The sequence below is a fragment of the Procambarus clarkii genome, chromosome 27 (assembly GCF_040958095.1).
Source record: "Procambarus clarkii isolate CNS0578487 chromosome 27, FALCON_Pclarkii_2.0, whole genome shotgun sequence".
NCBI classification, from domain to species: domain Eukaryota; kingdom Metazoa; phylum Arthropoda; class Malacostraca; order Decapoda; family Cambaridae; genus Procambarus; species Procambarus clarkii.
The window spans coordinates 33,266,269-33,283,156 of record NC_091176.1 but is presented as its reverse complement, the minus strand read 5'-3'; the positions used below and the strand labels follow the sequence as shown (position 1 = coordinate 33,283,156).

The 16,888-nt window shown below is 44.6% G+C and overlaps 1 protein-coding gene across 1 annotated transcript in view; it reads right to left on the bottom strand.

Moving 5' to 3' along the window:
* Positions 1-16,888, bottom strand: part of LOC123762223 (uncharacterized) — a 188,596-nt gene that overhangs the window by 105,391 nt on the left and 66,317 nt on the right. The window contains exon 5 of the mRNA XM_069332537.1: positions 11,319-11,418. Within this exon, the coding sequence (XP_069188638.1) occupies positions 11,319-11,418 (100 nt within the window). The remainder of the gene's footprint in view (positions 1-11,318; positions 11,419-16,888) is intronic.

Genomic DNA, 16,888 nt, shown 5'->3' with positions numbered 1-16,888 from the left:
TATATCACACTCAGGTACCGCTATATCACACTCAGGTACCGCTATATCACACTCAGGTACCGCTATATCACACTCAGGTACCGCTATATCACACTCAGGTACCGCTATATCAGACTCAGGTACTGTTATATCACACTCAGGTACTGTTATATCACACTCAGGTACTGTTATATCACACTCAGGTACCGCTATATCACACTCAGGTACCGCTATATCACACTCAGGTACCGCTATATCACACTCAGGTACCGCTATATCACACTCAGGTACTTTTATATCACACTCAGGTACTGTTATATCACACTCAGGTACTGTTATATCACACTCAGGTACCGCTATATCACACTCAGGTACCGCTATATCACACTCAGGTACTGTTATATCACACTCAGGTACCGCTATATCACACTCAGGTACCGCTATATCACACTCAGGTACTGTTATATCACACTCAGGTACCGCTATATCACACTCAGGTACTGTTATATCACACTCAGGTACTGTTATATCACACTCAGGTACTGTTATATCACACTCAGGTACTGTTATATCACACTCAGGTACCGCTATATCACACTCAGGTACCGCTATATCACACTCAGGTACCGCTATATCAAACTCAGGTACCGCTATATCAAACTCAGGTACCGCTATATCACACTCAGGTACCGCTATATCACACTCAGGTACCGCTATATCACACTCAGGTACCGCTATATCACACTCAGCTTACTCTTGTGTAAAGCTTAACATATTAAGTTACGCTCACTATATAAGAAGGTCTCACAATACTGTGTTAAGCATACCAACCAAGACAAACTCACCATATAGTGTTACGCTCTCTGTATATGACAATCTCACAGTATTGTGTTAAGCTCACCATGCAAGAAAATCTCACCATATTGTGTAAAACTAACCAGGCACAACAATGTCACCATATTTGTTTAAGCTCACCACACAAGACAATCTCACCATTTTGAGTTAAGCTCTTCATGTAAGACAATCTCACCATATTGTGTTAATCTCCATTTGAGTTTATCTCTCCATATTGCGTTAAGCACAACATGCAAAGAAATCTCGCAATATTGTGTTTTGCTCACCATATATGACAATTTCACTATAGTGTGTTAAGCTCACCAGAATAGAAAATTTCACCATATCGTGTTAAGCTCACAATGCAAAACAATCTCACTATATTGTGATAGGCTCACAATAAAAGACAATCTCACCATATTGTGTTAAACTCACCATATAAGACAAACTCACACTATTGTGTAAAGCTCACCGTACAGCATAATTTCACCATATTGTGTTAGTCTTACCATACAAGACAATCTCACCATATTGTCTTAAGCTCACTATATGGTGTGGGAAAACTTGACTCAAGTAATTCATTTAAATTGATACTATTTTCGATTGCTACAAAGGACCGCCACTTTTTGTTGAAAAAGTGGAAAACTAGGTAGAGCAAGGGGTTTGATATTAATTCCATGAACTAGTGTCCTATAGATGTTATTAATTAATTAATAAATCCCAAGCATGATTCTGGCGCTGGTTCTTCGCCAGAGTAATAATAATATGAATGGAAATTAAATGGATTATAATAATACTAATTAGAGGCAAATGTACCTCAAAATACTACAGTAGTATGACCAAGTATATGGTCAAATCAATGGGTTAGTAGTATTGATCTCATTTAGAGATCATTAATGTAACTACATGGTTATTTCTCTACAACAACAATTAACAGCTTGGCTGTAAAATTAAGAGATGTGAAATCGGTCGCCACATTCTACTGACGACGGGTTGCGTCGGGCAAATCGTTGCACGTGAAGGTGGTTGGTTCTTCGCCAAGAACCTACCGTAACCGGGGGGGGGGGGGGGGGGAGACATTTCCCGTCACACAGGGTGTAGTCACACACAATCAGAGTACTTTGCTTTAAGAGGTCAGACCCCACCCTGATCCGGTGCATTAAACCGGTAAGAGACGGGAGACCTCTTAAGGAAAGTGCAGCCCTCTAGATCAGGCTCTCCTGCACCCAGCACTGCCGGGTGGGTAAACATTAGGCAGCAACGATTAGAGCCATGATCTACCGAATCAAGGTACGATTCAGAGGGAACCAGATCCCTACTCGATCAGAGATATCGGATTTGATCACCACTACAACCAATGTTGCACCCCTGGACGTCGTAGTCAACGATGATGGACTCCCTCAACTGCTGTTCAGCAGTGCCGAGGCCGTACAACGCCTCTTCAACCCCATTCACCTCACTGCTCTCGAGGAGGCGCACATGTTCCTCACCCCACCACGACACTACCTCGCAGCCAGGACTGTTTTCGTAAGGAGAGTGAGCTCCCTCATCTCCGAAAAAGCTACCACCGACGTCGCCACCAGCATAACCGAAGATAACCCTTCCTTGACTGCATTCACCGTAAAATTCATCCCTGTGCAGGACAGCCACCTCTCCACTATGAAGGTCACCTTCACCTCGCCTGAGGAAGCTACCTCTGCTACCACCAACGGCTTCCGGTGCTTCGGCCTCGCTTGTACACCCCGACAAATAACAAGAGAACATTACTACCTGCTACGACAGTGTTTTAAGTGCTATAGTTATGAGCACTTCACTAAACATTGCCCATCTCAGGACCAACGGTGCAGCAAGTGCGCCGAGAGTCACCACTTCAAACAATGCACCAGCGACTTCCTCAAATGCCTTCTCTGCCAAGGTCACCATACTGCCGTCTCTGCTGAGTGTCCAAAAAGACGTCAAGAAATACAGAAGATGACCGAAGCCAGGCAAGCCAACACCACACGACGAGAACCGTCAACATTCAACGTGCAAGCCGCCAACTTTCCTCTGCTTCCGGGAGGGGGCGGAGCTTCTGCACAGACTGCATCCCATTGGGGCCCTGGGTCCCAGCCCGCCAACCAATCATCGACGCAGCAGCGACAGCCACAACTTTACTCTGCTGAATCAACAAGCCAGCCCTCACCACACCAGATGCTGCTCCCTAACAGGAACCATAATGTCATAATGGGACTCATCCGCACTGCTGAAATGATTGCAGGCACGAACACCAAGGAATTTGTACGAATTCTGAACATTATGTACGCTGACAACGGTTTACCAACATTTACTGTTCGTGACGAGCTCTTCACAACAACAGCCTCAGCCAACACCAATGCTACGACTTCAGCAACAAATACCACTTCTGCTTCTAACATCAACATCACCATCTCTTCAACTGCATTGGCAGATATCCTGTCTGCTGACGCCCACCCTGTGCAACCTGCTACAGACTCTGCAACATCCTTGCACACTGCTACTACTCCAGACGAACCATCTACTTCTCCAGTGGTACCTGAGACTGCACCAACTTCACCAGCTTCACCAGAAAATACACCAGCCGCACCTGAGACTACACCAGCTTCACAGGTACCTACACCTGATGCTTCTGCAAACCAACACTTGTTTTCCGATGATGACTCTACTGCCTCGATTGACGTTGAAGCACAATCACCATCTCCAGCAACAGAGGAGTCTCCAAGAGTCTCCGCACTATATGATCAACGTCAACAACTTACACTTGGAACTCCCGAATACAGACGCCTCTCCAGCAAAATACTCAACACAAGGTATGCGGAATGCCTGCTGAATGATCCAAACTTAAAGTACACACTAAAGAACGAAGTAATCTTCGTTGAATGCGACGAAACCACATTGTCAAAGGACCTTTTCCCACCAGACTATGCCGATTACAAACATCAAATGATTACTCGAAGCAAGAAGAAAGAAGGAACACCAAATTGAAGAAGAAGACACCACATGAAGACAGATTGTTTCCACCTTGAATGCTGAAGCACTGCCACCGCCGCCTTCCAGACCCGCCTCCAAGCCTAGCCAGTTGTTGGGTTGTTTGCAGCATCGACGTATTGCCACGCAGTTGGGTTTAGCCCTGGCACTTTTTCTTCAACTTCAGCATTTCCTCTCACCGACTACTCTTCAGCTGTCCCCACTTCAAGGTTCGCCCCAATGGGCATCTTCTCCTGTATTATTCAGATTCAGGGTGTAGTCGCACCTCCACAGATCTCCAGTATCAGCTCTTGATACTGGTGATGGCTCAAAAGGGCCACCACTTACGGGCTATTCATGCCCGTGCCACCTTTTGGGTGGCTTACTCTTCATCAATCAATCTACCGTAACCGGCGATAGGAAACAGCTCTGGCGAGGTTGCGTATTGCCCATACTGGCTTAACCCTTGGTCACTTGGAGCGCCGCCCTGCTCCTTATTGTCCAAGTTGCATTGTCCCTCTTACGGTCGTGCATGTCCTTCTTGAATGTCCTGACTTCCAGGACGAGCGTGTGTCTTGCTTTCCGACCGCCCCTCGCGGTCACCTGTCCCTCAATACAATTCTTGGTGACTCCGATACTTTTGATATCGTTCGCCTTATGCGTTTTTGTTCTCGTATTGGCATCCTTGGTGATATTTAGCGCCCTCTGATTATTCTGCGCATTTGATGGTGCTACATAGGATTCCCGGTTTGGTGCCTTCTTTTGATAATTTCTTACTTCGCCAAGAACCAAGGTTGGTTCTTCACGTGAACCAGCGCCATTGATTTGATCTAGCTCCTTGCTTGACGTGGACTCAAGAGCTGAAAGGCAATTACAATGTAGAAATCTTCTACGTAAAGAAATAAGATATACCTAATAATACGGAATTCTTCCACATATAATTTAAGCGATATATCTGACACTTTAGAATTCTTCTACATAAATTAAAGAATATGATTTCCTAAAATAATTACGGAAACTGCTAGAGTAAACGTACTGGATTTTGTTGTTATATTCGCAGCCTAATGACAACTAGCCTAAATGTTAAATGTGATCACAAGAAACAGAAAAGCAAATAATAGTTCCCGGGCCAAATGTCCGTTGGTCAAGTGGAACGATTCCAGTCCACCATCCTGCAGTACTGTTGTTAAGACGTCCATTATGGGCTGGAGAGTTAAATAGTTCCAGGACACTGCCGTTATGTGCCGAATTAACATGGCACCGCTCTCGTGGTTGTGGGGGCAAATAAAATGATACTAAGCAAGTTCCTTGCAATGTCGTTTCTCTCTCTTGCACGCTGGTAACACGTCCATAACACGCTGCTAATATAGCGTGTGAATGGCGAGCCTGTCAGTGCGCGTGGCAGAATCTGAAGTGACTCTCTCCTCCTTCCCCCCACGCTCGGATACGCATGCGCAGGAAACTCCAAAGTGATCTCGAGCTTAAAGTATTTTATTTACTGGTAATTAATTAGGGAAGTAAAGAATCATGACAAGTACTGATGTCACTAATAAATGTATCAAGTCATAATACATCTTTTCGAAAGGCAATAGGTTTAATTTAACATTGCACAAATAAAACGAGAAGGGTCAACGTATATTTGTTTTACCTCGCAATAATATTTAGTGATATAATCAATCTGATTAAATGATCAAGTTCAGTACGCTAAATAAGTAGACTCCTTCATAAAAGATTATATTTGGAAAGAAAGATCATGTAACTGGACTCGGAAAAATCCCAACACTACGTTGAATTTTTCATGTCTTAGCCTGTCGCTGCCTCACGGCGTCATGGGACCAGGAAGGATTCGACACAATATTGTCTCGCAATAGAAAACAGTAATGGATTAATTCTACGAATTAGTAAGATTAGTAATTATTGTGGTTAATACAATGATGATGATGTATTATAATACAAAAATGATGTATAATGGTTGGATAACTTCAAACATATGGTGTTAAGCTCACCATATTTTGTTAAGCTCACTGCAAAAGACAATCTCACCATATTTGTGTTAAACTTACAATTCAAGACAATCTAACCATATTTTGTTTATCTTACCATAGTGTGTTAAGCTCGCCATGCAAAACTGTCTCACCATATTGAGTTAAGCTCACCAAATTGTGTTAGGCTCACCATGCATGACACTCTCACTATATTTTATTAAGCTCACTATGCAAGATAATCTCACCAAATTGTGGTAAGCCCACCATACAAGACAATCTGCCCTCATTGTGTTTGCCTCACAATACAAGACACTCTCACCATAATGTGTTAAGCTCACGATACCTTTATGCAAGAAAATCTCACACTATTGTGCAAATCTCACTATACAAGACAATATCACCATATTTTGTTATGCTCATCATTCAAGACAATCTCACAATATTGTGTTAAGCTTGCTATATTGTCATAAGCTAACAATGCAAAACAGTCTCATCATGTTGAGTTACTATCACCATATTGTGTTAATTAAGCTTTTTTTTTTTTTTTTTTTTTCTTTTTGCAGGGATATTCCTGCGCGGGCCCTAAGCCTCTGGCTGGCCCACTAAGTGTTGTTTGTTTCTGTTTTACTTGGGCGGAGTATGAGTATTTATGACTCGTATGGTCACTTCAGTAAGATTTTGCCATATGTGTTTAACAACTTCTTCTGCTCTGTTGAATCTAAGTTGAAATCTTAATGGGTTTGTAACTGTGCACTGTGTTAGATAATGTTCCAGTGGTCTGTTGGGCATTTCTCCAGTGTTGACATTTCCTCTCATCTTCCGGAACCTGTAAGCCTATTTCCCATGCACATGGGTATCCAAGCCTGATGCGATGTAAATGCACTTCTGTTGCTCTACTGTTCCCTTTCATCAAACTAAGTGGTTCGTAGTTGGTTGAATTCTTGTACCAACCCGCAGATCCTGATGTTGCAAATGCTGTGTTGTGGTCACTGTACATCTTTTGCATTGCTCTGTTTCTAATTACTTTCTTAATCTGTGATAGACTCTGTGGTATGTAAATGTCTACATTTCTCCTCTTAGTAGCAAGTTTTGCAGCTTCGTCTGCAATGTCATTTCCTATTATTCCCACATGACTTGGCACCCAGTTGATAAGTACCTGTCGGCCTTGTCGTTTGAGTGTTTGCATGAATGATATGACATTTGTGATCAGATGGATGTTATCACATATGTGTTCTTGTTGCAAGGTTTCAATGGCGGTTCTCGAATCTGTATGGATGATAACATGTTGTCGGTGTTCAGCAAGAGCATGTTCCAAAGCCTTTTGAATGGCTAGCATCTCTGTTTGTAAAGTCGAACACCCATTTGAGAGCCTCCAACTATTTACAGAGTTTCCTGCTTTAACTGCAGCTCTGGTTTCTTGTCCCTGCTGGTCTACTGACCCATCCGTGAAGTAAGTGAAGCTGTCGGATGCCATGTTTGCTTCTATATGCATCTGTGCAATGTTACGTAGCAGATGAGGATTTGTCTGGTTCTTCTTTCCTTCAAGAGCCATAATCTTAAAGTCTGCTGGCAGAGATTCCCAAGGGGCTTGCATAACAAAGTCTGCATGTATTTCGTCGACACCCCTCTCAGTGACTGTGTTTGTTATATCGAATGTATTGATGGTGTTTATCGCACAATGGGTCCACCTGTTGCTATTGGAGGCTCTTCTGTCCAGAGTTAGTGCTCCAGTGATCAAATCTTTAAGTGAACTGATTCTAGGTCTAGTCAATATCTTGGTCAGCATGCACGCAGCAATCCCCTTTACCCTTATTTCAATCGACGTTAGCTTTGTCTCTAGTCTTAGGTTCAGGATTTTAGTCCATCTGGGAGCACCTGTTATGACTCGCAATGCATCATTTTGAAGAACCTCAACGTTTGCCCACTGACCAGGAGAAAGAGTGAGTAAGGCAGGCGCTGCATAATCAACCAGGGAACGAACGGCGTGTATGTAAAACATTCTCAACACTCTGTGTCCCGCTCCTAGACGGGGCCCTGTGATTGCTCTCATTATATTTAGTCGTGATTTTGCTTTCTCCTTTAGATATTGAATTTGCTTATTGAATGTCATTTTAAAATCTATCCACACTCCGAGATATTGATATTGTGTAACCCACTGAAGGTTAATGTCTTGAATGCGTAGGTGCCTGTCTGGAGTGTTGCCACCTAGTCTCATCGCCTTAGACTTCTGTGCAGATATTTTTAGCCCTAAAACGCTGCATTCAGATGCCACTTTATCTAAAGCACCTTGAGCTTTATTTAGAAGTGAAGGACCTGTAATGACTAATGCTATATATCATCAGCATAGCTTAGCAATTTAACCCCTTCTGTAAAGGACATGGTAACAAGGTTTTCCACAAGGATGTTAAAAAGACTAGGACTGAGGACTCCTCCTTGTGGAGTCCCATTCTCGTGCAAGTGGTAGTCCGACACTTGTCCTTGCAACTTTACTCTGGCATACCTGTGACTTAGGTAATCTTGAATCCATGCTAGCATTTTTCCCTTTACACCTTTTTTAACTAAGGTGTGTAGTATTGCTTGCGGGCTTGCAAGTTCAAATGCTTTTTCTAGATCAAGGAAGATCACTCTAGCTGGACCCGAGTTAACTGTTCCTAGTAATGTTGCTATGCAGTTTGCAGTACCTACTCCTCTAGTGAAGCCAAATATGTGTTTATGAAGGTCTCCAGTCTTCCACAGTAGCCTATTTAAGACCATCCGTTCTGCAGTTTTACTAATGCATGATGTTAATGAAATGGGTCTGTAATTGCCAGGTTCTTTCGGCTTAGGAATCGGTATGATGTCTGCTTGCTTCCAAGAGGTCGGTAGTTTGCCTTGCTGCCAAGATGCATTGATGACGTCCAATATTCCGTGTTCTCCAGCAGGACCTGCATGTGCGACCATTGAGTATGTAATGTTATCAGCACCTGGTGCAGTGTCCTTACCACCTTTTTTGGCCCTGATTAGTTCTTGTGTGGTGAAGGGACAGTCACATTCGTCATTTATAGCTATGCTCTCATGAATGACTGTCAACCTCTCTTGTTTTAATTGTTCTTGCTGCCTTCGGACCATTGCAGGAAGCTGATATGAAGCTGTTCTTTCTGCAAATTGGAGAGCAAGTCTCTCAGCCTCCTGCAATGGTTGAATACATGCCTGTGGCCGGGTTGGTCGACCTGATATAGTTTTAATCTGACCCCATATCTTGCCAAGACTACTATGTTCATTTAGAGTTTGACACCACTCAAACCATCTTGCCTCCTTTACTTCTCGAGAAACTCGCCTTGCTTCAGATATCACCGCTCGTAGCAGAGTTCTTCCTGCTGGTGTTGGGTTTCTCTTTAGGTATTTTCTGAAGATATTGACTCTGTGGTTCTGTTCTTTAACTTCATTACTATAGAACCAATAGTTCTTTCGTTTTGTGTTTCCTGTGATAATGATTGGAATAGCTTTGTTTGCAGCAGCTGCAATGGCTTCCTGCAGATTGGTCTCGTGTATGTTCAAATCCTCAGGTGGCGTGTACGTTGCATACCATTTTTCAAGTTCTTCTTGGTATATATTCCAATTGGCCATTCTTAAATTCCACCGAGGCTGCGCAGGTGGTGGAGGAGGTCGTGCCAGGTTGAGTGTCGTGACAGTAGCATAGTGGTCACTAGTGATCACCGGGTCTACTTCCCACTTCGCCTGTTGCTGGAGTGCTGTTGAGATGAATGTAAGATCAAGGGAACCTCCTAGAATGTGAGTGGGTTCCCCAGTGTTGAGAAGTGTAATTTCAGGTACTTCTCGCAGAGCTGCAGCTAAATGGCGCCCATCTGCATTGGCTGGCCCAGTTGCACCTAACTCTTGATGATGAGCATTAAAATCCCCAGCAATAATTACATCTTCCTGCGTGGCCAAGGCAAGCACTGCCTCTGCTTCTAGTTTACGTCTAGGGGGCTTGTAGACGTTGTATATGAGGAGCTCAATATTAGCCATATTCACTGTTACTGCTAATACCTCTACTCCATCCCCACATGAAACTGAGTCTATTTTCTTGTTGGGTATGGTGTGCCTGACTAGGGTCATTAACCCTCTTTGTCTCCCCTGCTCATACGGTATAACATAGTGCTGATATCCAGCTAATCTGAAGGACTTCGTGGCTGGGAAAAAGAGTTTCTTCCAAAACGATTATATCTGCCTTCGTGCTGATTGCAGCCTCCTGAAGTGTGTGGTTTTTATTTCCAAGACCTTGTATGTTCCACTGCAGTATTCGTAATGGCCAGACGACGATTTCGGTTGGTGTTGCTTGTTCTACCAGAACTCCTCTTCGGAATCGACCTCTATATTCTCCATCTCGCAAGTCGTGTCGCTGCAGGTCGGACTGCACTGATTGTTCGTGGTCATCCCCGGCGTTGTTGGAATCTGTGCATAACTGTGGTCCATCACTTTGTTGTTGGTATTGCTGCATGTCGGACTGCATTGATTGCTCGTGGCTGTTTCTTGTGTTGTTGGAACCTGTGCATCTCTGCTGTTCAATACGTCTTTGTTGGTGTTGCTGCATATCAGACTACATTGGCTGTTGTTGTCTCTCTTGTGTTGTAAGATTCTGTTGATCTTGGGTGGCCACTGCTTCTTGCAGTTGCTGTTGTAAATGTTGATGTTCTGGTGTCTGGACTACCCGACTGTTGTTGGTAGTCAGTATGTCCATGTTGCGTTGTTTGTCCTCTTGTGCTCCGTCTTGTCTCAGACTGTCTATTTCTCGTGTAACTGTGGTCTGCTGCACGATCTTGTCCATTATCACACAAGTGATTTCTTGAGTCTGTTGTTGTGAGGCGTTCTGCGAACCTGTAGGCAACTGATAATGGTTTCTGCCATGATCTTCACGATGTTTTTCAGCTGGACCTCGGTAAAACTGTATATCTGTTGTGTTGATTCCGAAAGTAATTGTTTTCTGCTCTTTTGCATTTGCTGTATTTCTGCAGCACTTTTGTGTATTTTCTGATTTGGAATTAATAGATTCGGGAAATTTTGCTCTGTGAGAGTGTGTGTCTGTTGTGGCTGTGCACGAGTGTTCCAGACGTTGGTGTTGGTGTATGTGCTGCTGGTCTGTGTGTTTATCCTGGCCTGAGCTGTCTGCACTTTTTCTTTCCGTGCAGAGCAGGTTGTGCTCCAGGCATGATGGTTGCCTCCACAATTTGGACATTTGGCTGTTTTGGCCTGGTTTGCCTTGTGCTTGGCTATACAGTCTTGGGTTGGATGTCTCAGGCTGCACACTCCGCATCTCTCTTGTCCGGTGCAGCGTGATTGATGGTGGCCGTATCTAACCATATTGTGTTAATCTGACCATATTGTGTTAATCTCACCATACCTCCATGCAAGACAATCTCACCATATTGTGTTAAGCTCACCATGCAAGACAGTGCAACCATATTGTGTTCAGCTCACCGTATTGTGTTCAGCTCACAATATTGTGTTCAGCTCACAATATTATGTTCAGCTCACAATATTGTGTTCAGCTCACCATACCTTCATGCCGGCATTCCTTAAGGTGATGAAGTCTTTAGTGATCTTCTGTAAGATGTCTGAGGAGAGGTTCCTTTTGACAAATTTGTCCAGAACGATGTACCTGCAAGGTTAAGACCACATAAGATAAACTTCTTTACACAAAGAATGTCACTGTGTTTAAGAGTTCTTGTTCTGTTTACTGTGAGTCAATAGTGTTCATGGGTTGTGTCCTGTGAGTGAATAGTTTTTCGTACTCACCTAATTGTGCTTGCGGGGGTTGAACTTTGGCTCTTTTGGCCCCCCCCCCCTCTCAACTGTCAATCAACTGGTGTACAGATTCCTGAGCCTACTGGGCTCTATCATATCTACATTTAAAACTGTGTATGGAGTCAGCCTCCACCACATCTCTGCCTAATGCATTCCACCTGTTAACTTTTCTGACACTGAAAAAGTTCTTTCTAACGTTCCTGTGGCTCATTTGGGTACTCAGTTTCCACCTGTGTCCCCTTGTTTGCGTACCGCCAGTGTTGAATAGTATATTCTTGTCTACCCTGTCAATTCCCCTGAGGATTTTGTAGGTAGTGATCATATTTCCCCTCACCCTTCTGTCTTCCAGTGTCGTAAGGTGCATTTCCCACAGTCTTTCCTCGTAACTCATGCCTCTTAGTTCTGGGACCAGTCTAGTGGCATACCTCTGAACTTTTTCCAGCTTCGTCTTGTGCTTGACAAGGTACGGGCTCCATGCTGGGGCCGTATACTCCAGGATTGGTATTACATATGTGGTGTACAAGATTCTGAATGATTCCTTACACAGGTTCCTGAACGCTGTTCTGATGTTAGCCAGCCTCGCATATGCCGCAGACGTTATTCTTTTTATGTGGGCTTCAGGAGACAGGTTTAGTGTGATATCAATTCCTAGATCTTTCTCTCTTTCCGTTTCATTAAGTACTTCATCTCCTATTCTGTGTCTTGTGTCTGGCCTCCTGTTACCACCGCCTAGTTTCATTACTTTGCATTTACTCGGGTTAAACTTTAACAGCCATTTGTTGGACCATTCATTCAGTCTGTCTAGGTCGTCCTGTAGCCTCCTACTATCATCCTCTGTTTCAATCCTCCTCATAATTTTTTGCATCATCAGCAAACATAGACATATTCATTCCTGGCATTCTGGTATCTTTCTCTGCTCTCAAGTGTCCTGTTATTCCTATAGTTTCCCCATGTCCTATTAGTTTGCTGCTTAGCTAGCCTACATCTCTGATTAAACCATGGGTTTCTCATCTACATTTCATTGGTTTCCTTTTGAACTGGGATAAACTTGTTCGCTGCTTCCTTGCACTTGTGCGTGATGAAGTCCATCATGTCCTGGGCCGTCTTTTCCCTGAGCTCTGTTTCCCATGTCATATCTGTTAGGAATTTTCTTAACTCCTCATAGTTTCCCTTTTGGAATGCCATTTTTTTGTTTTCAGTACCCCTCCTCCAGTTCAATAACCCTTCCTCATCCAGATACTCAAACTCCAGTGCACTGTGGTCGCTCATTCCTACTGGAGCCTCATAGCTGATTTCCCCGTATGTCGGAGTCGTTCAGAGTGAAGACTTGGTCGAGTCTCGCTGGTTCATCGTTTCCTCTTATCCTTGTGGGTTCCCTGACATGTTGGCTTAGAAAGTTTCTTGTCACCACCTCCATTAGTTTGGCTCTCCATGTATCCTCTCCTCCATGCGGTTCCTTGTTCTCCCAGTCAATCTTTCCGTGATTGAAGTCTCTCATGATGGGCAGATGGGATCTATTTCTACAGGCCGCAGTGGCTGCCTTCTCAATTATAGTGTTAACTGCCATGTTGTTGTTGTCATACTCTTGCCTTCCCAGTTCCAAGGGGTTGTCATAGCCAGGGGGTGGTAATGGGGGACGAGCTCCCATGACCTATAAAATGCTCCTATACGGCATGCGTCTCCAATAGCCTCTGACAACCAAGTCCAACTCCTGGCCTGCACGGGTGGCTTAGTCGTTAAGTCCGGCGGAACTGCTTTTATCGACAGGAGAAGGGGCGAGGGCGTGCCTCTGGCGCCTTAAAACCAGCTGCTCCGGGTAGATGGGACTCGATAGCCTGGGAAGGCAGCCCATCTAGGGGAAGGAAAACCCTGATTTTAAACCTCTGCTGCCTTTCGGTCATATCCCTTTTTTGGAAAAGGCTTCAGGAGTTAAGCTCGAGGAAAAACCCGGAGTCGGAGCCCCTAAGGCAGTTCGTTGTTGACGTCGACCTCGTTCTGGCAGCTCCTGCGACGTTGCTGGAACCATGCGTATTGGCATTTGCCTTTCTATTGGATAATTTCATCAACGTGGAGAGGGGGGGACCTGCTGCATGGGTAACAGCTTCTCCTCCATATCTACCTACCCAGGCTTTGTGCCCTGTCAGGGCACAACTCCATAGTCTTTAGACTGAAGGATGCCTACTACTCTTGCCTTGGTGTTCTGTCATTTGGTGGAGGGTTATATATCACTGCTACTACTACTTTTGGTCCTCCCAATGTCATGGTTCCTGTTATGTAGTCTCTGAATCCCTCACATCCCGGGATGATCATCTCCTTGAAGCTCCATTCCTTTCTCATTAGTTGGGCCACTCCACCTCCTCCCCGTCCTTCCGTCTCTTTCCTTTTTACAGTATAGTTCTGGGGAAACACCGCATTTGTTATGATACCTGAGAGTTTTGTTTCTGTGAGTCCGATTATATCTGGGTTCACTTCTTGTGTTCTTTCCCCGTAGTTCACTTGCCTTGCTGCTGATCCCATCTATGTTCGAGTACATCACCCTTAACCTGACTCTCTTCTGTCCTTTCTCAGATCCTATTGCTTCCCTTGAAGCAGGGAAACAGGGAGGGACCAGGATGGAGGGGGGGGGGGGGGCTATGAAGGGGGACCTGGGGGGTATGGGGTGTGTGGGGGCTGGGAGGATCTGGTACGGGGAGGGTGGTATAGGAGGGAGGGTTTGGGGGGGTTGGGGAGAAAAGAGGTCTTGGGGGGTGGGTGAGCAGGGGAGGCTTGGGGGAGGGGGTGAAAGGGGGAGGCTTTGGAGAGTGTGGGAGAAGTTGGGGCTTAGGGGGGTATGGGAGGAGGGAGGGCTTGGGGGAATGAGAAGGAATGGGGGGCATAAAAGGAAGGAGGGCTTGGGGGGGAAAGGTTGTGGGATAGGGAGTGCTGAGGGGGATGAGGAAAAATGGAGGGCTGAGGAGAGTGGGGGAGGGGGAGGGAGGGGGAGGGAGGGTGGAGGATACTGGAGGGTTTAGGGGGGGACGGGGGAGAATGGAGGGCTTGGGGGTGGGGGAGAAGGGAGGGCATGGAAGATTAGGGAGGGCATGGAGGGGGGGGGGAGGAAGGGCATCTATTGGATGGAGGATGGGGAAGGAGCTTCTCTCACTGTGTCTGTTGAGTCGCTTGTGGAGGGTTCCCTGCTCCCCTCTGGGATTGTAGGGCTCGGGGTTGTGGCTCCCTGATTCCTTTCTTTCTCCCTGCACTCCCTCCCTGCAGCTGCTGCCCTCTCTCTCTCTCATCCCTTGTCATATCCCTCTGCAGGAATACCTTTTTGAACCTCTGTACATTTGCTAGTCTGCTCTTCCTTGCTAGCAAGTTCTCTTTTGTTCTCTCGCTCTTGAATACCACCTTTATTACATGGTCTCTGTCCTTGTTGTACTGTCCAACTCTGAAAACCTTTTCAATATCTTGGTCAGCCCTTTCCATCTTTATCCCTTTAAGGATTTCATTAACTTCATTTTTGTCCTTGTCTCTCCTTTCCACTCGACTGGTCCCTGTTTGCTCCTGAATGCCAATTATTACTACTGCTCTTTTTCGCTCTATCATCTGACTAGTACATCTAGCTGCTTCCTGAGAAGAAGCCACTTCCATGGCAACTTCTCTAACTGCAGACCTAGCTTCAGGGCTCTTTTTAAGCATTTCTGCAAATCGTGGTCTGTGTACTGTGAGTGAATAGTTTTTCATGGTCTGTGTACTGTGAGTGAATAAGTTTCGTGGTCTGTGTTCTGTGAGTGAATAAGTTTCGTGGTCTGTGTTCTGTGAGTGAATAAGTTTCGTGGTCTGTGTTCTGTGAGTGAATAAGGTTCGTGGTCTGTGTTCTGTGAGTGAATAAGGTTCGTGGTCTGTGTTCTGTGAGTGAATAAGGTTCGTGGTCTGTGTTCTGTGAGTGAATAAGGTTCGTGGTCTGTGTTCTGTGAGTGAATAAGGTTCGTGGTCTGTGTTCTGTGAGTGAATAAGGTTCGTGGTCTGTGTTCTGTGAGTGAATAAGGTTCGTGGTCTGTGTTCTGTGAGTGAATAAGGTTCGTGGTCTGTGTTCTGTGAGTGAATAAGGTTCGTGGTCTGTGTTCTGTGAGTGAATAAGGTTCGTGGTCTGTGTTCTGTGAGTGAATAAGGTTCGTGGTCTGTGTTCTGTGAGTGAATAAGGTTCGTGGTCTGTGTTCTGTGAGTGAATAAGGTTCGTGGTCTGTGTTCTGTGAGTGAATAAGGTTCGTGGTCTGTGTTCTGTGAGTGAATAAGGTTCGTGGTCTGTGTTCTGTGAGTGAATAAGGTTCGTGGTCTGTGTTCTGTGAGTGAATAAGGTTCGTGGTCTGTGTTCTGTGAGTGAATAAGGTTCGTGGTCTGTGTTCTGTGAGTGAATAAGGTTCGTGGTCTGTGTTCTGTGAGTGAATAAGGTTCGTGGTCTGTGTTCTGTGAGTGAATAGTGTTTGAGTGTGTTTGTGTATTCACCTATTTGTGCATGGAGGATCGAGCTGTAAACTTGTCCAACCATTGGTTGTCTAATGTACTGATTTCTGACCTATTAATTTTATAATATGTAGTATATATTAAACACACACACACTCCTCAATTAGGGAAAGCTCGACTGTGAATCAAGAAATCCTCATGGCTGGGAAGAAACATGGGGAGGAAGATTAGTGGAAGTTATAAGACAGGATTTTCCTAACCCAACTTATGAAGAACTACACCAAGCCTATTAGTCCTGATTTTTACCCAGAATGACGAAGACATTTCGAATATGGAACGTAAAATACCACTAGGAGCCAGTGACCACTGTGTCCTAGTCTTTGACTACATAATTGAACTTAAAATTGTGACCACGGTGCAAGAGGTCTGGGAAAGGAGGAGAGACTATAAGAAAGAGGATTACAGGAGTATAACATAATATCTGGGAAAAGTGCAGGGGGAAGAAGAACAAATAGGAAAAACAGTGCAAGATATGATGGACTTAGTCAAGTGGAAATGCAAGGTGGCCAACGTGTTTTATACTAACAGTAAAAGAAAATGTTCGAGGGAATAGAAACGCATGGTTTAATTGACAGTGCCAGGAAGCAAAAATGAGAAGGAGATGGGAGTGGAGGAGTACAGAGGATAAAAGACAGACGACAACAGGATAAGATGCAAAAGAGCTAGGAACGAATATATAAATATAAAGAGTGCGAAAAGATATGTGAATTCAGAGACAATTCCTTTACAAATGTTCAAGAAGTGTAAATATTTCATTCAATATGATCTGCTACCAGAAGTCTTGGCCAAATATCCCCAGTTTGCTAACTGTAGGTAATAACTAA